Consider the following 25492-nt stretch of genomic DNA (forward strand, 5'->3'; position numbering starts at 1 on the left):
TAGCACGTACATATGCCAGTCATACTGGACACTTGCATCCTGCACATACATCTAGACTTTTTCATATTCTGAAATAAACTTTTAGTCTGATATATTAGAGAAAATAAGTTTGGAACAGTTGTCAACTTCTGCTTCACAGTAATTTTGTAAAAGCCACAAATCATGCTTTGTCTTTTAAAAGGTGAGCTTGGTCAAACACCTTCCAGAAGACACTGATGTGTTATTCACTTACTAGGGATTGGAAAGATGTCAGTTATGAAGTAGCTAGAGCTCCTCACACTCCTTTCATCAGCAGCAACACTAATATGAAGAGAAATTTTGAAACACAAGTCACACACAAATCATCAAAATATTTCAGTTAACAGTGTTTTTAAAAATACCAAAGTCTACAGACACTGTAACACAAACACTGAAAACACCCCAAATACTCTTTAGAATCAGGCTTTTTTCAATACTACTAATAAAAACAAAGACAATCAATGGACAAAAAGGGAGGAAGTTACAGCACTTGAGGTTTGAGTCATTTTTTTTTAGGGCCTGTAGCTCAAGGTGCTGTAGGATCCTTGTTCTACATCAAAATAGATGTCAGGAATGAACCGAACAATTTAAATCAATTTTCACTTAGAAACCATTGAACATAGAAATCACTTTCTAAGCTTGTCCAACACACATTTATTTTCAGGATCCCAGGTTGTTAGGCAGATGGCTTCAGGTCAGTTTCAACCCCTCAAAGCCACAGAATTTCCATCTCTTCTCCAGACTAGCTCCAACTCCAGTCATTTCTTGTTTGAAGGTATACTGAAGTCTGCTCATGAGACATTCCACATCACTGGTGCAGATCTGTGGGACAGAGAGGATATCTTCATTCAAAACCAGTCTCACCTTCCTCATCTGGCTCTTTCTCCCTCAACGTTGCCAACTTTAGGATACTGATGCATTTAGGGGATGGAGTTGACCTCTTTTCCCTCTTCCTGAATGTGTATGTGTTGGGTAAGTGGCTTCCACATGGTAGCCTTCTTATGTTGTGACAACTAGACACAGCCCACTGAGCTTTCTTTTTGTGTATATATTTCATAACTGCTTTATTTAAGTATAGTTTACATATAATAAGTTCAGACATGTTGATGAATTTTAGTTATTTTATTGTACAAATTTAGTAAATGTATTCAGTTTTACAACCATCATCACAATTCAGTTTTAGAACATTCCATCACCTCAAAAAAGTTCCTTTGTGCCCCTTTGCATTGAGAGTGCAATCCTCACTCCCAATCCCTGAATCATATTTTTTCACTGTGGTTTTTCATTTTCTGAAAAATTCATACATGTATAATCATACAACGTAATTATTTGTCAGTTGTTTCTTTGTTTAAAATGCTGTTTTTGAGATTTATCAACACTGAGGTTTCTTTCTTTTTTATAAGATTTATTTACTATTCCTTTTTATATTAATAAAATTTATTAAAATACTACTAATTGTATAACCATTTTAAATTTAATTTTTTATTACAGTTTAAACATTATTTTGTATTATTTTGTGTTATGTTCAGGTGTACAGCATAGTGGTTAGACAATCATATACTTCACAAAATGATCTCCCTGATATTTCTAGTACCCACCTGGCACCATACTTAATTATCACAATACTGTTGACTATATTCCCTATGCTGACTATTTTGTAACTATCAATTATTACTTCTTAATCACTTCACCTATTTCACCCAGGTGCCTATCCCCCTCCCATCTGGCATTCATCTGTTCTCTGCATGTATGAGTCTGTTTCTGTTTATTTATATTGTTTTTTAGATTCCACATGAAGTGAAATCATATGGTATCTGGCTTTCTCTGTCTAACTTCAATTAGTGAAATATCCTTTAAGTCCATCCATGCTGTTGCATATGGTAAGAATTCATTGCTTTTTTAAAAAAAGATTTTATTTATTTATTTTTAGAGAGAGGAAAAGGGAGAGAGAAAGAGAGAGTGAAACATTCATGTGTGGTTGCCTCTCACGTGGCCCCCACTGGGGACCTGGCCCGCAACCCAGGCATGTGCCCAGGCATATGCCCTGACTGGAAATTGAACAGAATTCATTGCTTTTAATCTTCATCCAAGGATATGTTTATTGATTTTAGAGAGAGAGAAAGGGGAGAGAAAGATAGAGACAGAGGCAGAGATGGAGAAAGACAAAGAGAGACAGAGAGAGAGAGAGGTATAAGAGAGAATCATGATTGGTTGCTGTACACACACATGCTATGACTGGAAATAAAACCTACAACCAAGGTATGTGCCCTGACTGGAAACTGAACCCACCACATTTTGGGGTATAGGGCAATGTTCCAATTAACTGAGCCACCTGGCAAAGGCAAGAATTCATTCTTTTTTATGGTATAGTAGTACTCCAGTGTGTAAATATACCTTAGCTGTTTTATCCACTAATCTACTGATGAACACTTGGGCTCTTTCCATATTTCAGCTATTATAAACAACACTGCACTGAATATAGGGGTGCATATGTTCATTCTGATTAGTGTTTTGGGATTCTTTAGATATATTCTCAGAAGTGGAATTGCTGGGTCATATGGCAGTTCCATTTTTAATTTTTTTTAGGAACCTCCAAACTGTTTTCTACCTCTGAGTTTTCTATTGGAAAGAGCTAGTCATGTGGAGAGGCTTGGGTTTGCAGCCAGCTGAATGGCACTGGATCAGTGCTGGTGATGCTACATGTAGATCTACTGAATCTGCAAAACCTTTTGGGAAGGGAGTGAGGCAGAAATGCCACCAGACCAGAATTCTCCACACACTCATTAGTTCACAAAAGTAAACTAATGGGATTAAGAAATGCTCTGATTCCTGTTTCTTTGCACTGTCTCCCTCTTCTCTCTCTCTCTCTCTCTCACACACACACACACGAAATCACACGTGTGTATACACACACATGAATTCACTCACATCAATACAAAAACAAATCTGTGGATCCCGTTAAGGATTGCTTCAGGTGGTCATCTTTATGTTAGTAGCAACCTTTGTACTGTGAACCCGGGCACTAGACCTTGACAGAAGAGCACTGGGGAATCCTTATAGAAACCCTGAATTGCCACTGCACTGAATATTCCTCCTCACTTCTGTTGGTACCACTGTAGGCTCTCCTTGTGAGGTCCTGGCACTACTCTGGCAGGAAGCTGCTCAGGAGAAACTGGGCCTGGACGAGGAGGGAGCTCAAGCTTTCTTTCCAGTGCCTGTCTGACTAGTAGTAAGAGTGTATTCCAGTGAAGTGAAACACATTGCAGAGTATGATACAGAGTTGAATCCTCATTTCAAAAAACATAAATATGAAATGTTTACTGACATATACATATGATATAGATGCAACATATGTATAGAAAAGAGTCTGAAATAAAGATATGTCAAAATGTTTTACAGTAGTTATCATTGAGGGGTGGGATTATAACTTTCCCTTTGTAATATTTCTATATGACTTACATTTTTAAAGAATATGTGTGTATTATTTTTTATAATTTAAAAAAAGAACCAGATCATTTTTACTGATATGTAGTTCAATTTATACCACTTCAACTGACCACTTGGGCCTGGCGCTCACATTCCACTCCTCCTTTCACTACCAAATGGGCCATTTAATTGCAGAACAGCATCATTTCACACAGATAAATGAGGAGGAAGTGGCAGCTAGAACTGAAACAAATGCCATGAGGAGAACATATCACAATAGCTGGATTCCGAAATGGGCCAGTACTTCTGTTAAAAGGACATATGTTTAGCCCTGGCTGGCGTAGCTCAGTGGAATGAGTGCGGGTGCGGGCCTGCAAACCACAGGATCGCGGTTTGATTCCCAGTCAGGGCACATGCCTGGGTTGCAGGCCAGTTCCCAGCAGGGGACTCATGAGAGGCAACCATACATTGAAATTTCTCTCCTTCTCTCCTTCCCTTCCCCTCTAAAGATAAATAAATAAAATCTTTAAAAAAGGACATATGTTTGAATGGCTTAACATTTTTTAATCCAACTGCACAAGTCTCAATAGCACTTCTCAAATGGCCCAGATCCTGTGAAATAGTGAATTCAATCCATGAGCAGGTTTAATGAATGCTGCTTCTGAAAAAAATCTATCATGAGTTTATTTACTCTAAAGGATCAAGAGTTCTTTCCTCGTTGAATGAGGCACCCTTGACTTTCTAGGAAACTAGCACTTATCCACTTATCTATGCTATTGATGCTTTGTGAGTTCCTCCACAGGATATTATCCAGGGAAGGAAGAGGATCATGAGATCAGCTGTGAGCAAATATTCAGCCTGTGTTATGGACTTATTGTTTTTTTCCCTAACCCTGATAATTTCATCATAGATAATGGCTGTGGTGATGGTGATGGTTGGGGAGGTGGTTGCAGTAAGACTTCCAACTTGGAAAATTAACATTTGTTAATTGTTAAAGGGTCAGGGTAAGAGATTGATTTGTGTAATATATTGGTTAATTTACAGCCTATATGTGAATTAAGAGAAAGGAGTGAAATTCTTCTACGATGTATCTTGTAACTAGGGTGGCTAGCTCACTGAGGCTGGCCCTGGGCTTCCCTGGTTTTAGCACTGGAATTCCCAGGTCCCAGGAAATCCCTCAGTCTCAAGCAAATGGGGACAGGTAGCCATCATACTTACAAAAGAGAGGCTCTACATTGAATCACAGTGAAAGAATAGGTGAAGGACATTTCCTTAGAGCAATTATTAATGAGTTATCTATGCTTGAGGAGAGTAAGGTCACTTGTCCACAAAGAATTGTATATTCCATTTCAGGTCTCCACATACCTTACTGTCTAGACGATGCAGATAGGAACAGATATATTCAATGCTTGCTCCAAATGGGTGGACATGAAGAAATGTGGAGATAATCCCTGTAGAGACAATACCATGGAGGTTACACTTGAGCAATGTATTCTTTAAGATGCCACATGATAATGTATAGCAAAAGCTAACTTATTATGTGCAACATACTATGTACTGGACACTATTCTAAGTTTATTCATGTAATCTTTACAATAACCTTGTAAGGTAAGTATTACCATTCCTCTTTCACAGATGAGGAGACACTGAGGCACAGAAAATTTAAGGTCATACCAATACTAAGTGGCTGGACCCAGACAATTTGAACCCAGACAATCACTCTTAACACACTGTCTCTCACTACACTACATAACATGTAGAAAAGCTGGCATTCGAGGGAAGGGGGTTCTGGGAGGAGGGTGGCAAGGGGGGAAAAGTAGGACAACTGTAATAGCATAAATAATGAAAAAATACATAAAAAAGAAAAGAAGAAAAGTTGGCATTTGAGGAGTCACTTCCACCATTTTTGATGGCTAAAGAAGATCTGAGTTCTACATTTTACAATGAATTTAGAATTTTAAAATGACTTTATATTGTGCTGTTTTTTTACTGTTGTTCAAGTACAGTTGTCTCCATTTTCCCCTCACCACACCCTCCCACCTAAGCCATCCCCACCTCCCAGCATCAATCCTACCCCACTCTGGCTCTATCCATGGGTCCTTGATACATGTTTTTTGATGGCCATTTAGTTCCTCTGCAGTCTTTAAATTGGGTTTTGGCCTCTTATGCATTAATAATGTCTTCTTGTGGTAAAAGTACAAATCATGTACTTTGCCTGATTAACCTTGCGCATCTCATGGGAGAATTTGCTGATTGTATTCGAGTTTTACTCTGTGAGCATCTCCATAAAGAATAGCCAAACATTTGTCTCGCTTAAGTGGTCACTAGCATTTTGTTTGTGCTCAGAGCCTTGAATCTCTTCAAGTAACAGAATTCTCATCGTAGTTTACCGCTTCTAGGAATGGTCATAATTTCTACTCAGCATAACTATGGGGTGACTGGCAGCTACACATACTGCCTTGATTGTTCTGGCCATCAGATTAATTGTTCTAATACTTATTTTGTTCGAAAGTCTACTAGTAATTTCTTTGCATTTTTAAAGATTTTATTTATTTATTTTTAGAGAGAGAAAACTATGTGTGAAAAATATATTGATAGGTTGCCTCTGGCATGCCCCCAACTAAGCACCTGGATTGCAACCCAGGCCTGTGCCCTGACTGGGAATCAAACTGGTGACCCTTTGGCTCACAGGCTGGCACTCAATCCACTGAGCCCCAATGGCCAGGGCTTTCTTTACATTTTTTGAATTCACCTTCTTTTATAAGATCTTAGGTATCTCACACCAACCTAAAATAGAGTTCGCTGAAAATTGCCAGGAAAAAAAAAAAGCTAAATAGGATTTAGTCCATAAATTACAACTTGCCTGTCCCTTTACAGACGGACAAAGAATATCACAAGTTTAAATTGTGGCATGAAGTTCGACAGTTCCTTGTTGTATGGCAAGGGGGCAGGTTGGGGGATCCAGGAGGAACTGATGGTGGGGATCAAAATCTGTTCAAAATGTATGTGATTACTTATAACGCTCCTTTATTATTAAATGATGAGGCAGATTGAATTTGTAAATACTGACTCAAGCGAAGAAACTTAAATTCTAAAGACAGTTGGTGTTCAAAGGAATTCTAGATCCTTTGGTCAACATAAGCTGTCAGATGTCAACAAATAACTCTATAGGTTTCAAAACACTAAGCAGTTTTTGTGTGTTCATATCCAAAAAAAAAACAATTCAAAAAATAGATTTTCCATTCTCTCTGTCAGCCCAAGACTACTTTCTTTAGAAAAACAAAACCAAACCCACTTATCTTTATAGTCTTTGTTTCTAGAATTATCCATTTACAGAAGCTTCCTCCTACCCCAGCTCTTCTCTGACAGGTCTCCCAGTTGCCAATTTATTAAAAAACTTTTGAGTCGGAAATGGAAATAAGTTGTCAATTTTCTTGAAGATTCAATGGCAGATTCCCTTTGTGCAACTTTATTAACATATCAAACTGTTAAATCTGAGTACAGTATCCATTACCAAAGGAGGCAGATGTATTTTAAAAATATGCAGAAGCTGTTAAGTGTGAGGAACTTTTGAGATGGGGTGGGGTTACTCTGTGGCTCAGCTTCCTAGAAGGCAGCTAAGATTATCCGCTGAGGTCAGCTTCTTTTAAATGATAAAATATTTTGGGATCTCATTCTGCCACCGTTCTCCAAATGGAATATAAAGTCAATAAGCATTTGTGAATAGAGCTGTAAGTGCAAAATGGTCCATCTTTATAGAGGCTTTAATAGGGGCTAGGCACTGTGTAAAGTGATTTAGATGATTTATTGTGTTTCGTACTCATAGTTGCCCTTTGTTGCAGATAGAAGAACTAAAGCTCAGGATAGAAGATGCAAATGGTTGGGTCAAGACAGGAAGCCAGTTCTGTCTGATTCCTTAACCATTTATGCTATTGCCTCAGTGAATGAATTTCTACATAATTACGGCAATTCTAGCATTTATTTCATCAGAGTCCCCTAGTGTCCAACACTTATAGACAGCCTTCTGAGTCATCTGCCAGTAACCTGGAAAACTTAAGAGAGGCATACAATTCCTGTGGAGGCTCATCTGGAAAAGCTCTCTGCCAAACAGTGTCTGTACTGTCTATTGAATGGGACTGGGAAAGAGTCAGCTAGCCTTGCATACAAATTTTAAAATCTACAGTGTATTTCTCTAGTACACCATTCTTAGCATAGTCCTTAAATTCTCACACTTGATGTGGCAGTGGCTACAAAGAGTTTGAAGTGGGCTGGGAATGGCTGTTTCCATTTTTATTGAAATTTGTATTTGTTCTTATCCTGTTATCTTTAGGACTCTGGGTCCTTGCACTGTCACGCTTCATAAATGCCTGGCATGTGCCTAGTCATCTTAGGCAAAACAATCCTCCTCTGCACTACATTCTATACATTGTATGTGTTTGTCAGCTTCCTTACCCACTAGCAATGCTTCACGTTCAGATTTGATAGGACTGCTGTTCAGGGTCTTCTCAAGAGGGTAGTCACTATCCTGGCTCGATGCACACAGTCTAGAAGCACAGTTTTCCTGTGGGAATAATATGCTTCCTGGGTCAATCCACCTTATTTGGTAACAGGCTTGGTTTCAAATACACAACAGGGAACAGTAAAAGCAATACTGTCCAATTTGTCATTGAATGGGAGGAAGGAAAACAGTATAAGTCATAAAACATCCCAGATAAAACAAAACTTCTTTTTTTTAAACAAAACTTCTTTATACTATGCATTTGTAACACAGAAAAAAAATAGACATTCATCTTCACCAGTTTTAATTTCCTACCTTCATCATTCTTGACTCTACACTAGTAATCTGGAAGACCAGACCCAACATTTACTGTTTCCTAGATGTCAGGCATTGTTCTACAGATCAGAAAAGTGAGGTTCAGATAAATTTGGTGAATTGCCTAACAGCACATTTCTAGGAAGTGGTAGAGACTGGATTTCATTCCAAACCATGCACCATTAAAAAGACCATTCTTTTTTATTTTAGGTCTGCATTCTGCTAAAGCCTAGTTCCATTTCTGGATGAAGAATCTACAGTTTAGCTAATCCATTTGTAGGTAGTCAACTTTTGGATTCTGAACTAAAAATTAATGCCTCTATTTATTGACTATCAACTCCCTCTCTGTCTCTTCTCTCTGATAAGGATGTTATCAGTTAGGGTATTCCTGACTTTACAGCAAGAAATGGCCATGATCACAAATATAATTACTTAGTCACTTTCTATGTTGTTGTAAGTTTTCTCTTTCTGAGCATAACAGGCAGGTTTCCTAGAGATACTCATGTGAAATCCATGACCTGAGTATCAAATTGAATCAAATTGAAAAATACTTCCAGACCTTTCATGAATCTTTCTTTCTCTCTTTGGCCACTAAGAACATCTTTTCTGTATTATAAATGTGAAGGACAAAGCCTTTAGAAGAGGAATAAATGAAGCCACTGCTTCAGTCTCATTGCTATTGTATAAGAAAATGCTGGGGGGTGGGGCACATCATGCCTGACTCAGATGCTTTATCACTTCTTCCCTTCCACAAGCCTACAGCAGAAACAGGTTTCCTTTTGTTTTCTTTAAAGATGTCTTCAAAGCTTCCAGGATGCTGCCCCTGAAGAAAATGAATGGTCTGTGCTACCAGACATGTTGTTTTCTGGATTTACAGGCTTCCTGGCTATAGTCAGAAGGGAAACCTTTCTTGATGACCTACTCAATTCTCAGCCTTTAGAATCCAATCCAGAAAGTAACTATCATGCCAAGTTTGATTTAGGCCACTGGCTCACTTCTAAATCATGAGCTGTACATCTGCTTCTAACTTCCTTAAAACATTAAATGATCTAGTAAGCCATTTCTTAAGTATGACAGTTTAACAGATTTGGGGGCATTTAAGATGTGAAAACATCCTGAGAAGTTTTAGCCATCCTGAATAGAAATGTGGCCTGATTGAAACTTGATTTCAGTTTTATTATATAACTAGCATTTAAAAAATTAGAAGGTATATTGAAAGAATGCTTATCACCTTGAATTTTATTAGCAGATTGAAAGAGCTAGTTCTTTCTGTAGTAAGGCAGATATAAGTCACACTGCAAAATGCTGACAATAAGTCACACTGTGGTTTACTGTCAAGAAACCTAAACAAAAACAAAAAAAGATTCCTCCCCACCAAAACATATTGCTTTCCTTTCAAACCAAAATTACTTTTGCGGTCTAATGGGACGGTACTTTGCTTCCTAACCTAGCTGTGTCAGGTTGAAATATTTGGTAACAAATCAGCTCCCCAGAGAAGATAAGTTTATAACGAAGTGCCATGACTTTTTCTGAAAGAAGCTTTGCTTAAAATAAGAGAAAAAAATATTTGGACTCACATTTTCCTATCAGTTGGGTCTCTTTCCTTGTCCTCTTTTGTTGGTATATCATGGTATATTCAGTTTCAGAATGGGAAACACTTAAACTTAGGCATACTATTGCAAGTTTCTTCCATATACATCATTTGACCTCTTGCTTCTTTAAATGAAATACTTTACAAAGCAGAAAGCTGCTTACACTAAAGCAGTAAAAATGTCCTTACACTAAAAATGCCCTTAAGTCAATTTGTGATGTTGATCCTAAAGGGTGATTTTAAGCATAATGTCATTAGCACAATCCCAGGTCTATTTGTAGTTTTCTGGCTACATATTCCATTTTATGCAAGAAGTGAAATAGCTAATGCTGCAGCTCTGGGACATTTTAGAAGCTCTCACACTACAAGGAAAGTCCTAATAAATAGAACAGCCCTGGCACTTTTCAATTAAAATCTTGATAAATGAAATTCTCTGGAATTGTGCTTGTGTCTTTAATAGCACCCACAAAACTGGAAAGTGAGTTGGTTTTATGGAGTGGAAGAATTAAAAGCATATTGCAAATGGTCTCTGGAAGAAAACACTTTCAATCATTTGTTTCAACTACACCAAGGTTGTCAGTTCTTAATGGCACTCTGGGGGAAGTCACTATGTTGGCATATGCAACCAGTGTACTTGTATGCAGTTCATCTTCCTGAGTTGAGCACATAAGATTAAGAGCATGAGTTTTTCTGGAACTGTAGCATTTTGATTTCTGGCTTTTGGTGTAACATCCTAATCTCTTCCTTCTGAGACATTAAAATCAGGCAGTTCTGGACAGTGAGTCTTCCTTTTCAGAGAATAACTTCAGTTGAATTTTCAGGCATAAAAGAAATTAGAGAATTATGATGGAGACACCATCAATAGATTTTACACATCCTTAAATAGACCAGGCACCCTATTCATGGTTGTGATACAATAATCCATCCAGATGTTAGTAGTCTCTCTTAGAAGTCCTCACCGATGTTTATTTTTTTAAAAAAGAACTTATTTATTTATTTTTAGAGAGGGGAAGAGAGGGAGAGAAACATCACTGTGTGGTTTCCTCTAGAGAGCCCCCTACTGGGGGCCTGGCCCACAACCCAGGCATATGCCCTGACCAGGATTAAAGTGGCGACACTTTGGTTCTCAGGCCAGCACTCAATCCACTGAGCCACACCAGTCAGGGCCTCACTGATGTTTCTTATCACTGCAGGTTCTCATTAGACCAAGTCCCATCTTGCCTTCCCTGTTGCTATCATCTAGCTTTAAAATACTGTTTGCTTTCCAAGGTGTCTCCTCTTTTAGTTTTGGCCATTTCGCCTGCAGCTGCTCATTATTAAACTAGATGGAGTGTCCACAAAAATGTTAACATTCTAGTTGCTCTCTGTTTCTTCCTTTAATGAAATACTCAGTTAAAGGTACTCTGTCACAGGAGTTTTCTATGTTGTTATTTGCTTGACAAGATGAAGTGTACACTGTAGCCTTGACAAGATGAGGTATACACTCTGATTTTCTCCAGGAGGGAAGAATTTTAGGGATGCACTGATATTTTATTCATTGAAAAGTACACTCTTCAGAACCCTTGGAAGTGCAAAAGACTCACACTTAAAAGCAAAGCCATTGATTCAAGAATTGCCATGGAGGTGTGGCTTTTAAATCCCCAATCAGCCAACCATTCCAAACATTTTCCCTTTTGTAGCAACTTCCTGAGCATTTTCATTGTCACTGAAAAGGGGAAAAAGGGGTAAGGGAAAAGGTTCACTTGAACTCATGTACCTTTTCTTTCAGGTTTTCCAACATTTTTTCCACATGTAACTTGTCATCTTTGATTTTTTCAAGCTCAGCTTCTTTCCTTTTGTATTCCTCTTGGACTTTGAGTAGATGCTACAAGAAAGACAAAAGACGATCAAGTTTTAAGGAGACACACTTCAATTAAAAACCTTGGCTGAAATTAGATATTAGGCTGGCCTGCCTCACTTTACCCTAGCATACACAATCATTTCTCCATGCAGAGATATTAAGCGAAAATCAAGATACTTTTCACTTAAAGTTATTTTATTTGGCTCTTCCTTAGTATTTGTTCACATTTTAGAAAGAGTCTGAGAACCTGATGACCTAATCACTTAACCTTCCTATTCCAGCCAGGGGTAAGGGTAGAGTGTAGTTAATACCATGTGGACAATATCTTGATTGCTGCATAAAACTGAACTTAATGTTGTAAAGCATCCTTGTAGATAGCTATTTTACAATTCAATTTATGTGAGAAAAGTAGTAAAGAATACAAATTTCACAAATAATAGTTTCCATAACATTAGGTAAGAAACTAGATTTATCATTATTTATGATTTCAACAAATATTGTGTTCCAAGCATTGGGCAAAGGGTTTCACATGCATAATCTCATTGAAGTTTCACAATTATCCCATGGTACACAATTCCAAGGCTTACAGAGGTTTAGTGGTTTGCCTAAGGTTGTTCAGTGGCACAGCTGGGATTTAGACCTGGATTGCATCAACTCCATAGTCCAGGCTTATAACCACCGTATTAGACTATACATCTTTTTGGGATACTACAGGTGAAATTTTATCATTGCTTACAAGGCTATTTTCCAATAATAAGTAATCAAAATGAGTAAATTAATTTTTCAGAGGGTACAGACTAAGTTGTCTCAATGAGGTCTTTGAAGTGATGAAATGAAAAAAAAAGTTCACCACCTTTTAACTGCATTTAAATTGCAGAACTGTATGTATATGGAATGGCTTCAAAATAAAGGTAAGAGGGGAAAACAACAAGAAAATGTTTCCATTGCCTTGCTTTTCAGAGACTTGCAAAAGATCACTGGAAGGACTAAAAGACACAGTACAATGTACACTGTCAAAATTCTTTGAAGCCTAGCTGGGGGTATGCAACTTTTGGTGCAAATATTTCTAATGTAATTTACTTTTTCTAATTAAACTCCATGGTGACAATGAAAGAAAAGCAAGCATTACTTCACACATTTTGCCAATAGGAAAGGTGAAATATTAATGTGATATTGCTTGTCACGCAGGAAGACAATGGTAGCATTAGTAATAGGAATATAGAGCTCTTAGTGCCAGCAATAAGCTTTGCTGTAGAAAATTCCAAGGCATACAATTAAAAAAATTCTTGCACAATTTAAGTTGTAGGGAAAATGACCAGCAGTCTAGCAAGACAGAAGAGGATAGTAAGTTACTCAGAATTACTACTCCTTTACTAAATGAGAACAGCTGTTGATATATTTTAAATTCTAGGCTCACTGTGGTGATGGTTACATGAAACTTTTATACTGAACATCCATTACACAATGTTGTTTGTGCAGTGAGTTAGATGCACTTATTTAGTTTACTTTTTATACTTGGAAAAATGTTCAGGTAAGCTCACTCACATAAATGACTGTGATAACAAAAAATATAAAAGCAAATTGGTATATGCCCAAAGTATTGATACTTAAAACCCATAACACCCCTGCTTATATCCAAATTAAGGGCAGGACTCCTGCAATTCCTTCTAAAAGGCTATACTATTCAGCATTGTATTGACTACTTATTTACCAGTATTTTTTCATATATAAGTACCTGTGGTTCTTCATAAGAACCCTGATGCTCTGTCCAGATCCCAAAGTAGATTATGTTCAGTGTAGTTTCATTAAGTATTTTCCATTACTCATTCTCTGAACAATGGTGATTCATTGCTATCACTGTATTAACAAGATTATTTCATTTCCCACAACACCTAATCTCTTTCTCATCTATGCCAGATAACAGAACAACAAGAACAAGAGGCTTGCTATTCTATTTGAGGAGTTGATGCTATTCTTTTAGAAAGCTCAGAAAATCAAAATGGCTTTACCTGTTGCATTCCTTGCAAAGCTTGTTGCAGGAGTTTTAATTGCTGTTCTTTGTTTGGGTCATCTTCTCTGTGGGCTTTACCTTGTTCTTGCTTAAGCAGTTCTACTTCATTCCGATATGCGTCAAGCTGCCAACGGAGGCTGTCATTTTCTTCCTTCAGAGCTTCTGTCTGTGATACTAAGGCTAAATAATCAATATAAAGTAGTGAAATCATATATCCAGATTCCTTTGAGCTTCATTTTATTACCAAGACAACTAGGTGTTTTAGAAGATGGAGGCATAGAGAAGAATGCATCACTATTTCACACAACCAAAAGAATGATAACAACAAATTTAAAAACAAAGAACAACCAGAACTGCCAGAAAATCATTTGCATGGAAGTACAACAACAAAGGAGTTAAAGAAACATTCGTCCAGCCTGCTGGAGTGGCAGCGTTGGGCAGCCAGGGTGTAGAAAACATGCTGAAAAGCCAGGCAGTTGTCTGTGGGGGCAATCCCACACAGATGAGCTAGGAGGAACAATGGGGAAGTGAGACAGACAGTGAAACCCAGGGTTTCAGGGCAGGAAACTAAAGACTCAAAACCCCTGGCTGTACAAAATCTGTGGGGGTTGCAGAAGAGGGAAAATTTCCAATCTCATAGGAGAGTCTGTTGGAGGGGCCCACAGAGGTCCTAGAACATACACAAACCCACCCACCTGCAAATCAGCACCTGAAAGGGCACAATGTGCTTGTGTGAAGCAAGGGAAGTGATGCAAAGTGGTGTGAGAACCAGCAAGCAGCACTGTTCCCTCTCTGACCCCTCTTCCACAGACAGAACCACAACACAGCAAAGAGTGCTGCTCTGCCCTGGTGAATATCTAAGGCGCTGCTCCTTACAATGAAACAGGTGTGCCGAGACAAAGAAATGTGGCTCAAGTGAAAGAACAGATCAAAACTTCAGGAAAAAAAATAAGCAACGAGGAGATAGACAACCAATCTGATTCAGACTTCAAAACACTGGTAATCATGATGCTCAAAGAATTGATTGACCTCAGTCACAAAATGAAGGAAGGAATGAAGGCTACCGAAAAGTGAAGTAAGGGAAAATATACAGGAAATCAACAGTGAAGGGAAGGAAACCTGGACTCAAATCAACAATTTGGAGCAAAAGGAAGAAATAAATATCCAACCAGAACAGAATGAAGAAACAAGAAAGAATTGAAAAAAAAGGGGAGAGGCTTAAGAACCTCCAGGACACCTTCAAGCATTCCAACATCTGAATCATGGGGTTCTCACAAGGAGAACAGGAAGATTAACATTTTAAAAACTTATTTGCACAAGTAATGAGGGAAAACTCCCCCAATCTGGCAAAGAAAATAAACTTCTAAGAAGTCCAGGAAGCCCAGAGTCCCAAAGAAATTGGACCCAAGGAGGACCACACCAAGACACATCATCATTAAGTTAACCAAGATTAAAGATAAAGAGAAAACCTTAAAAGCTGCACGAAGAAAGGAGAGAGTTACTTACAAAGGAGTTCCCATCAGCCTATCAGCTGATTTCTCGAAAGAAACCTTACAGGCAAGGAGGGGCTGGAAAAAAGTATTTGAAGTCATGAAAGGCAAGGACTTACATCCAAGATTACTCTATCCAGCAAAGCTATCATTTAGAATGGAAGGGCAGATAAAATGCTTTATCTGACCAAATGAGGTCAAATTACAGTTCATCATCACTGAGCCCTTATTATATGAAATGTTACAGGGACTTATCTATGAAATAGAAGATCAAAAACTATGAACAGTAAAATGGAAACAAACCCACAATTATCAACAACTGAATGTAAGAAACAAAAACAGAGCAAACAAGTAGAACAGGAACAGAATCATAGAAATGGAGATCACATGGAAGATTATCAGCGGGGAGTGGGAGAGAGAGAATAATGAGGGGAAGGTACAGGGAATAAGGAGTATAAATTGTAGGTACACAATAAATGGGGGAGGTTAAGAATAGTACAAACAATGGAGAAGTCAAAGAACTTACATGTATGACCCAAAGACATGAACTAAGTAGGGGGGACTGCTGCAGGCAGCAGGGTGCAGGGTGGAGGGGAATAAAGGCAAGAAAAAAACAGGACAACTGTAATGGCATAATCAATAACATATACTTGAAAAAAATAAACTGGATCCTTCAGATCACAAAAAGAAAAGAAAACTTGGTTTTTTAAACTGACATGTATGTGTATATAGAAAAAGCCAAAGTTTCCACCAGAAACTACTATAATGGATAAATGAATGCAATAAAGTAGCAAGATACAAAATTAATAACCAGAAGTCAGTTGCATTTTTATATGCCAATAATGAACTACAATAAAGGGAAATAAAAAATAAGCAATCCCATTCACAATTGCTTAAAAAAGAATACAATACCTAGGAATAAAACTAACCAAGAATGTAAAAGACCTGTACTTGGAAAATTATAAGACTGAAGAAAGAAATTGAAGAAGATAGAAATAAATGGAAGCACATACTGTGTTCATGGATAGAAAGAATTAATAGCATTAAAATGTCCATCCTACCCAAAGCCATCTATAGATTCAACATAATTCCTATCAAGATACCAATGATGTATTTCACAGAAATATGTTAAAAAATTTATACAAAACCACAAAATACCCTGAATAGTAACAACCATCTTGAGAAAGAAGAAATAAGTTGGAGGAATCACACAACCTAATTTTAAACTATATTATAAGGCCATAGTAATAAAAAAAGCATTGTACTGGCAGAAAAACAGACACATAGATCAATGGAACACAGTAGAGGACCCAGAAATAAACCCACACCTTTATAGTCAATTAATACTCAACAGAGGAAGCAAGCATATACAATGGACTAAAGAAAGTTTATTCAGTAAATGATGCTGGGAAAACTGGACAGATACATGCAGAAAAATGAAACAAGACTACTTTTTTTTTATACCATACACAAGAATAAATTCAAAATGGATCAAAGACTTGAACATTAGATCTGAAACCATCAAAATCATAGAAGAAAACATAGGCATTAAAATTTTGGACACTGCTTGCAGAAATACTTTATCTGATGTATCTCCTCAGGCAAGGGAAACAAAAGAAAAATAAATTGGGCTACATCAATTGAAAAAGTTTTTGCACAGCAAAGAAAAACACCAAAATAAATAAATAAATAAATAAAAAGACAACCCACAGAATGGGAGATAATATTCACTGATACATCTGATAATTTATAAAGAACTAAGACTATACTTTCAGGGATCATTTCTATAGTTTGTTATAAAGAACTCATGCAATTCAACACCAAAACCCACAAACAATCCAATTTAAAAATGGGCAAATGACCTGAACAGGCACGTCTCCAAAGAGGACATACAGATGGCAAATAGACTTATGAAAGATGCTTAATGTCATTAACCATCAGAGAAATGCAAAATGAAACTACAGTGAGATACCATCTCACAACTGTCTGAATGGCTATTCAGAAACCAATGGCTATTGAATAGCTATTATTCAGAAACCAACAATGAAGTGCTGGTGAGGATGTGGAGAAAGGGGAACCCTTGTGCATTGTTGGTGGGAATGTGAACTGGTACAGCCACTGTGGAAAGCAGTATGAAGATACTTCAGAAAATTAAAAATGAAGATGCCTTTTCACACAGCAATCCTATTTTGGGGAATATACCCAAAGAAATTTGAGATACTAAGTCAGAAGAACATAACCACCCTTATGTTCATTGCAGAGTTATTTACAGTGGCTAAGATATGGAAGCAACATAGGTGTCCATCAGTAGATGAGTGGACAAAACAACTATGGGACGTTTACCTAATGCAATACTACTCAGTTGTAAAAAAGAAGGAAATTTTACTCTTTGCGACAGCATGGATGACATGGATAACATTACTGTAAGTGAAATAAGCCAGTCAGAGAAAGACAATTACCATTTGATTTCATCCTATGAGCAATCTTATGAACAAGTGAAACTAACAAGCAAAACAGAGACAGAACCATAGATGGAGAACAGATGACAGCTATGGGGGGAGGTTAGGGGTTGAAGAGATTAAGCAAAAAGGAAAAAGGACTCACGGACATGGACAACAGTGTGGTAATTGCAGGGGATGTGGGAGGGGAATATAAGGGTGATAAATGGTAATGGAATAAACAATAAAATGTAAGATAATAAAAAAGGAAAAAATAAATTGACATGTATAAAAAGTCTCTTAAAGAGAAACTTTAGGTTCTAGTTGGCCAGGGCAGTAAAGGATAGACACAAAAGCACACAGGCCCATTTTTGCAAATGAACAGGAAATTTCAACACATGAAAGTCCTCATCATGCTTCATACTCTTCACCCAAAATATAACTAATATATTTCCAGGTAGCACCAGTTACTTTTATTTGAATAGCAACAAATGTTATGAGCCCTGTAATAAGAAAATATAGAACTAATGGCTGTCCACACAATATTTCTGCTGACAGTTGTTTCAAAAAAATGTAGCCCTGACTGGTCCTACAGAAGAATGATAAATGTAAAAACTAAGACACAAAACTTCAGTTTCTAGTCTAGCTTAGAAGTTGCCACTGAACCCTAACAACATCTAAAAAGCTGAACAAACTGAAAAACCAACAACTTTTCTTAGATTCATCAGAGGGGTTAAGTAATAGGGCAAACTTCTAGCCCCATAACTGGAGAGACAGATAGGTGAATACAGAGAATCTTGACTTACTAGACCATAAATGCATGAGCAGAAACCTCCACAGGAACCAGGGCCAAAGTAGGAAAATCTAAACTATAATTAGCAAATTGCTGGAGGCTCAGTATGGACAAGTCTGAGACTTAAAAAGTTAAGGGGAACCCCAGTCATAGTGAGGTCCCCACACTTCTGTGAGTTTTATCTCCAGGAGCTCAATAAGGTCCTCACAGTGAATATCTGAGAAAGATCCTCTTGTACTTCCAGCAGGGGGAAGGGGATAGAAACCAATTTGTACACCAGAACACTGTGTTCTCAAAAAGGCCTGCCTCCAGAAGAAACCATTTACCAGAGTAACCTGCTGGGGTTTTATCAGACCCTAAATCACCTGGGGAAGGAAAACATATAACTCTAGCCCCCTCTAGTCATCCTGTTCTAAGGGGGGAGAAAAAACTGAAAAACATTTGTAAAGTTTACAGTCCATAGATACAGATCATTAAAGGACTGAGACCTAATCACAGGGCTAGAGAATTCTTCCCCTCCCCCACACCTTACAGCTGCACTATTAAAGTCTTAATTTACTAGAGTTCCTTTTACCTAGTGCATTATGTCTAGGTTTCAACCATGAAAAACAATTATGAGGCATACTAAAATATAAAATCACACAATTTAAAGAGACAAAAAGGGGATCAGAACCAGAGTCAGAAACGGCAGGAAGGCTGGAATTATCCTACCTTGAATTTAAAACAACTATGATTAGTATGCTAGGCTTTAACGGAAAAAGTAGATAACATGCAAAAAGAGAGTAATGGAAATTCTAAGAAATCTAAGAACAAAACATTTTGTAAAATAAATGAAAAATGCTTTTAACATGTTTATTGATAGACCGGACAAGCTGTGGAAAAAATCTGATCTTGAGAATATGACAACAGAAACTGTCTAAATGGAAAAGCAAAGAGAAAAAAAAGACTGAAAAAATCCAAACAAAATATCCAAACACTGTGAGACAACTACAAAAGATGCAGCACACATGTAATAAGAATATCAAACAGGAAAGAAAGGAACAGAAGGACTATCTGAAGCAATAATGACTGAAAATTTCCCCAAATTAATGTCAAACACCAAACCACAGGCCCAGGAAGGTTAGAGAACATCAAAGAGGATAAATGCCAAAAATGACACCTGAACAAACATGTCATCAAAGATATACCAGTGTCGAGTAAGCATCATCATAAGTCATTAGGGAATTGAAAATTAAAACAACAAGGTGATATCACTCCACACCTAATAGAACTGCCAAAATACAAAGACAATACTAAGTGCTTGGGAGGATGGGGAGCAAACAGGAACTCTACTGTTGCTGGGAATGCAAAATGGTGCAGCCACTTTGGAAAACAGTTTGGCAGTTTCTTATAAAATTAAAGATACTCTTACATGTGTTTCAGTAATCATGCTCTTTGGTATATACTCAAGTGAACTGAAAATGTATATTTCCACAAAAACTTGCACATGGATTTTGTAACAGTTTTATTCAAAATTGTTAAAACTTGCAAACAACCACAATATTCTTTAGTATGTGAGTGGATAATTAGCGGTGATCCATCCAAAAAATGGACTATTATTCAGGGCTAAAAAGAAATGAGCTACTAAGCCATGAAAAGACCTGGAGGAAACACAAAAGAAACCAGTTAAAGGGGCTACCATACTGTTCCAACTATATGACATTCTGGAAAAGGCAACTCTTTTTACAGTAAAAAGATCAGTGGTTTGCAGGGGTTAGAGGGCTAGGAAAGGGTGAACAGTCAGAACACAGAGGATTTTTAGGTCAATGCAACTATTCTGTATGATACCACAGTGGTGGATGCATACATTTTGAACATTTGTCAAAACACATACAATGTACAACTCCAAGAGTGAACTCTAATGCAAACTATGGACTTTGGATGATAATGATGTATATTCATTGACTGTAACAAATGTACCCCTGTGGTATAGGATGTCAATACTGGGGGAGGCTGTGTATGGGGGGATGGGGTATTTGGGAACTCTGAACTCCCTGTTAAATTTTGTTGTGAACCTAAAACTGCTCTAAAATTTAAAGTTCATTAATTAAAATAAATATCTAAGACACCTGGGGAAACCTAGGGTAAGTTTAATAATTTATGGTTCTGAAACATTTTTGAAGATTAAAAATCATAAGATATTTAAAAAATATTTAATTAGAGGATTTGCTTTTGCTCAACAAACATTTACTGAGTATCCTTCATGTTATAAGCTTATGACTATGATAAAAATGAGATTCCACTAGTCTCTATAGTTTACACTTTAATTAATGGAAACATTTGTAGTTTATTCCTTTTAGATTCTTTTTTAAATTTTTTATTTTTATTTAATTCTTGTTCAAGTACAGTTTTCTGTCTTATATTCCCAGCCCTGCCCACCCCCCGCCCAGTGCTCCCCACCTCCCTCCCATTTCCACCCCCCACCCTTAGTTATTGTCCATGTGTTCTTTATACTTGTTCATGTGAGTCCATTCCCTTTTATATTCTTAACAGAGCATAAGGCCCAGAAAAGAGATGTTATCAAAATGGATAAAAAATACAAGTCTGTATATTAAATGTACAAGAATGTTAAAAGGCAATTTGAGAAAGGTGCACATTTTGTCAGGTACCTATGGGGGTTCATAGCAGCACAAGTTACAATAGCCAAGAGTTGGAAGCAACCTAGGTGCACGTCAGTAAATGAATGGATCAAAAAACTATGGTACATATACACAATGGAATTCTATGCAGCAGAAGGAAAGGAGCTCCTACATTTTGCAAGAGCATGGATGGAACTGGAAAGCATTATGCTGAGTGAAATAAACCAGGTGTTGAAGGACAAATATCATATGATCTCACCTTTAAGAGGAAGCTAAACAACAAAACAAACAAGCAAGCAAAATATAACCAAAGACACTGAAATAGAGAACAGGCTGACAGTGACCAGAGGGGAGAGGGGAGGGAATTTCAGGGGAAATAGGGGAGGGATTTAGAGGAACATATATAAAGGATACATGGACAACAACTGAGAAGGGTGGAAATGGGAAGGAGGGGGGAGCACGGGGGGTGGGATGGGATGGGAATAATAGACAGAAAACTGTACTTGAAAAATAATTAAATAAATATAAAAAAGAAAAAGTAAAAGAAAGTATGTAATAGAAATCAAATCTGCTATGAACATTGGGGTGCAAAGGTTCTTTTGAATTGGTGTTCCAAGATCCTTAGGGTATAATCCCAGCAGTGGAATTGCTGGGTCAAAAGCCAGTTCTATTTTTAGCTTTCTTAGGAAATTCCATACTGTTTTCCACAGTGGCTGCACTTATCTGCAATCCCACTAGCTAGGTTCCCCCTTTTCTCCATATCCTCACCAGCACTTGTTATTTGTTGATTTGTTTATGATGGCCATTCTCACTGATGTGAAGTGGTATCTCATCATGAAATCTCACCTACAATTAGAACGTAATCAACAATTTTTTCTGTTAGTGTTGAGACATGTTCTCAGTGTCCATATTTGTTTTCTGTGCCTGGCCCTGCAATTTTCCTAACATGGCTGTCTTAATCCTTGCATTTTTGTTAAAAAATTACAAAAGACCTTTGGCATAACACATTCAATTTATATTTGGTTTTAATTTTTGCTGTAATCACACTGATTTTGTGTCTTTAAAGGAAAAGGTGTTACACAGAGACTTGGACTCAAATTCTGAAAACAGCTCAAGTGCCCATTAGCAGACGAGTGAATAAAAAGCTGTGATACATTTACACAATGGAATACTATACACCCATAAAGAGAAGAAATGCTTATCTTTTGTGACAGCATGGCTAGACCTGGAGAACATTATGCTAAGCAAAATAAGCCAGTTAGAGAAAGAGACAAGTACCACATGAACTGATATGTAGAATTTAATGAACAAAATAAACTGACAAACAAAATACAGCCAGAGGTATGGATACATGGAACACAGTGACAGATCACAGAGGGGAGAGGGGATGCTGGAGTGGAAGACATTAGCCAAAGAGTGTATATGTATATATGTATGGCTCATGGACATAGACAACAATGTGGTGAAGGCCTGGGTGGGTGGGGGCTGGGTAGAGGGGAAAGAAGAGGGAGAAAAGGGGAATATCTGTGGGAGAGTGGAGAGAATCACAGGGGAAAAGGGGAAGGATTCACATGAACAAGTATAAAGGACACATGGACAATAACTAAGGTGGGGAGTGGAAATGGGAGGGAGTGGGGAGCACTGGGGGGGGCAGAGCTGGGAATATAAGATAGAAAACTGTACTTGAACAAGAATTAAATTAAAAAATATACCAAAAATATAAAACGTAAAATAAAGATCATAAATAATTTTACCACTCAAAAAATAATTAAAAAACTAAAAACCAAAAAATGCACTCCAAGTAATAGTAATCCTTTTAATCTCTTCCAGCAGTTGGGATGCTTGTCATTGGACAGCATGTTCCTAACAATCAGAACACCAAGAGAAGATGCTAAAAGTAAAGATGACTGTATAGGGCCTGGCTCAAATGATGTCACTTTTTTAAATTACAAAACCTTTTATTACAAAATCATAAGCATATAATTCTATAAGATAACAATATCACACTCAAGCATACCATATGACATTTTAGGTGAAATGTTCAAAACTATGAATTATTCCACATTTATTATTACCCTACCAACCACACTTCAGCAGGTGTTACTACTGCTGGACCTTGTATATAGGAGATTATATGGAAAAAGGGACATTAGCTATCTGCTAAACAGGGAAAGAAATATTTGATATGCATGCTGGGCCAGCACTAAGGATAGCATCTTGAGCTGGAGTTTGGCTGAATAGCACAGAGGTCAGTTACTCTGTAAATCAAGTGACTGCTACAGATGGAGCTACTTATTCCTGCTGTTTGCATGTTTGTTCTCTGGCAAGCCACACAGCTCAATACAAAATACTAATATTTAATCTTCTTTCTTTAGTTTCTTATACAGCAGACCAGTAATTATGCTAAAGTCCTACAAGTCATGTGGAAAAAACACAGAAAAGAAAAGGGCAGAGATGTAGGAGACATATTCTCCAGTTTAAACGTGAAAATATTTTCCCTTGAGAAAATGAGGAGGAGAAGATGCTTCCCTTCTTGGGAAAAGGGCATGTTGATGAGCAGAGATGGATACCTGGAGACAGGAAGGAGCAGATAATAATCTCAGTTTGGACCTGTCACTACGCAAAATAAAATGTGATCTCCTATAATGGGACCCAACCTACAAAATGTATTTCCCACACTCTGAAGTAAAGGTTTTTATGATTTTAATGAGGATGCCAAGCCTTTACTTTTATGTACTTAATATTAATTGGGTCCATTTCTGAAGTTGGAGTTCTTTGTACATTGTCAGAACATTGAAAAGTTCAATATTATCTTTTAATAATATGTTTGAGTAGGTAAATCTATCAGTTCTCATACTACAGAGCATAGTACAGTGAATTAATTCATTTCCTACCAAAATTAGTTCTCAGCTTTTCCTTTTTTTCCCTTTCCAATGTGGGAAAAACATTCTTTTTTATGGGGATTGCTCCTCACATCTAAGGCTACTAGTTCATCATGGAAATATGGAAGTTTGAAAGCAGCTGTGAACTCCTTTTAGAGGAGCCACTCATAGCAAAATCCCATTCATGTTTTTCTGTAACAAAAGATCTAAAAGGATTTTCTGCCATTAGAAAATTAATGATTAAGTTTCTTCAATGGTACAAATAAAACAAAAAATAAGGGAACTAAATTCAGGGAGTTGGCCCTTACAAAGCCACATTATAAGAGATGCTAAAAAAGTTACCAAATTTTAGAAAGACGGTACTAAACAAAGTTACCATATTGTAGAAGGATAAATGGGTAACATTCCCATCAACGTTCATAAAAAAAATCTGAGCTGGAGTGATGCACAAAGAGAAAATGCCAAAAAGAACAAAGAGTGGGAAGAAAGAGAAGGAGATAATATGAGCACAATCCATTTGGAGTGGTTGCAGGCCAGTTCAGGCAAAATCTCAAGTGAATTCCCTCCTTCAAGATGCTTTGCTTTTCTTGTCTCCGCAGGTTATTACTCCAGTAAGGCTTCTACCAGCATGGATCCAACTAGGAGCTCGTTGTTTGTCTTCTGATACCTCTAAATTCTCCTTTCCAACATAGTGCCTTCATCTATGAGTTATTTCACTGCCCCTTATCACCCTGAGACTCCGCTCTCTTCCTCGTTGGAACCTTTCATCTCTTGAAGTGGCCAACTTCACCCAGTCTGCTAATTGCTTTCTGTCCAAACAGATTCCACTGCAAACTCCTAAGTACATCATGTTTCTTTCCCCACCTGAAAATCTTTGGCAGGTCTTACCATGCCAATATTGACTCATGGTCACTTAACTTTCTCTGCTCCTCATCCTTGGCTCAAGAAGGCTCTTATAGGAAGTGGCACAGCTGGGCATTCCTGGTCAATATAGACTTCAATGGACAATGAATGTCTTGCTATATGGAGAAGCATGGGCTGTGTGAGTTTCACCTTTCTTATCACAGAGAAAGAGAGTTCTCCTATCTCTAAAGCAAACTTCACCTGAATTTGGATCACTTCCCATTCTTACTCTCCTGGATTCCACTTATATAATTACTAATAAGTACTCTTTCATTGTCATATATCTTCAACCTCACATTCTCCTTCTCGTCTATTAAACACAACTTAACTAACTTTGTTACCAATTCTAGTCACCATTTATGATGCTTGTATTTGTTTTTGCTCAGTACCCAATTTATTGACCTTTGATCTTTATCTTTTTCTCCTTAAGGTCAAATGTCTGGTCCCTATCTCTATCACCCTACTAAAGTAGCTCTTGCTCAACAATATTATCAGTTCATTACTTTTTTGTAATATCTGATCATTGATTATCCCTTACTATAAGAACTAGGCTCTGTAACCCAATGCTTTTCTACTTTTCTTCCAGTCTGTCAGACTGCTCTTTTTCTGACTCTTGGAGTGCAACCTGTTTCTTCCCTGCAACTCTGTATATTGAAGTCGCTCTTGGCC

At 37.4% G+C, this 25492-nt stretch overlaps 1 protein-coding gene and 1 pseudogene across 7 annotated transcripts in view; one reads left to right on the forward strand and one right to left on the reverse strand.

The window, feature by feature from the left end:
- Positions 1–457: 457 nt before the first annotated feature.
- Positions 458–25492, reverse strand: part of ENOX2 (ecto-NOX disulfide-thiol exchanger 2) — a 359324-nt gene continuing 334289 nt past the window's right edge. For 4 of the 7 annotated variants that reach the window (XM_037037287.1, XM_037037285.1, XM_037037286.1 and 1 more), the window contains 5 exons: positions 13698–13879; positions 11605–11712; positions 7897–8005; positions 4810–4895; positions 458–840 (listed from right to left, as the gene is read on the reverse strand). In XM_037037287.1, coding sequence (XP_036893182.1) covers positions 709–840; positions 4810–4895; positions 7897–8005; positions 11605–11712; positions 13698–13879 — 617 coding nt within the window. In that variant the 3' untranslated portion in view covers positions 458–708. The remainder of the gene's footprint in view (positions 841–4809; positions 4896–7896; positions 8006–11604; positions 11713–13697; positions 13880–25492) is intronic. The other 3 variants (XM_037037284.1, XM_037037288.1, XM_037037289.1) reach the window with 3 other exon arrangements.
- LOC118980619 (uncharacterized) lies at positions 16949–17043 on the forward strand (annotated as a pseudogene).

This window comes from Sturnira hondurensis, unplaced genomic scaffold (genome assembly GCF_014824575.4).
Source record: "Sturnira hondurensis isolate 20B ecotype Veracruz unplaced genomic scaffold, ASM1482457v3 Scaffold0022910, whole genome shotgun sequence".
NCBI classification, from domain to species: domain Eukaryota; kingdom Metazoa; phylum Chordata; class Mammalia; order Chiroptera; family Phyllostomidae; genus Sturnira; species Sturnira hondurensis.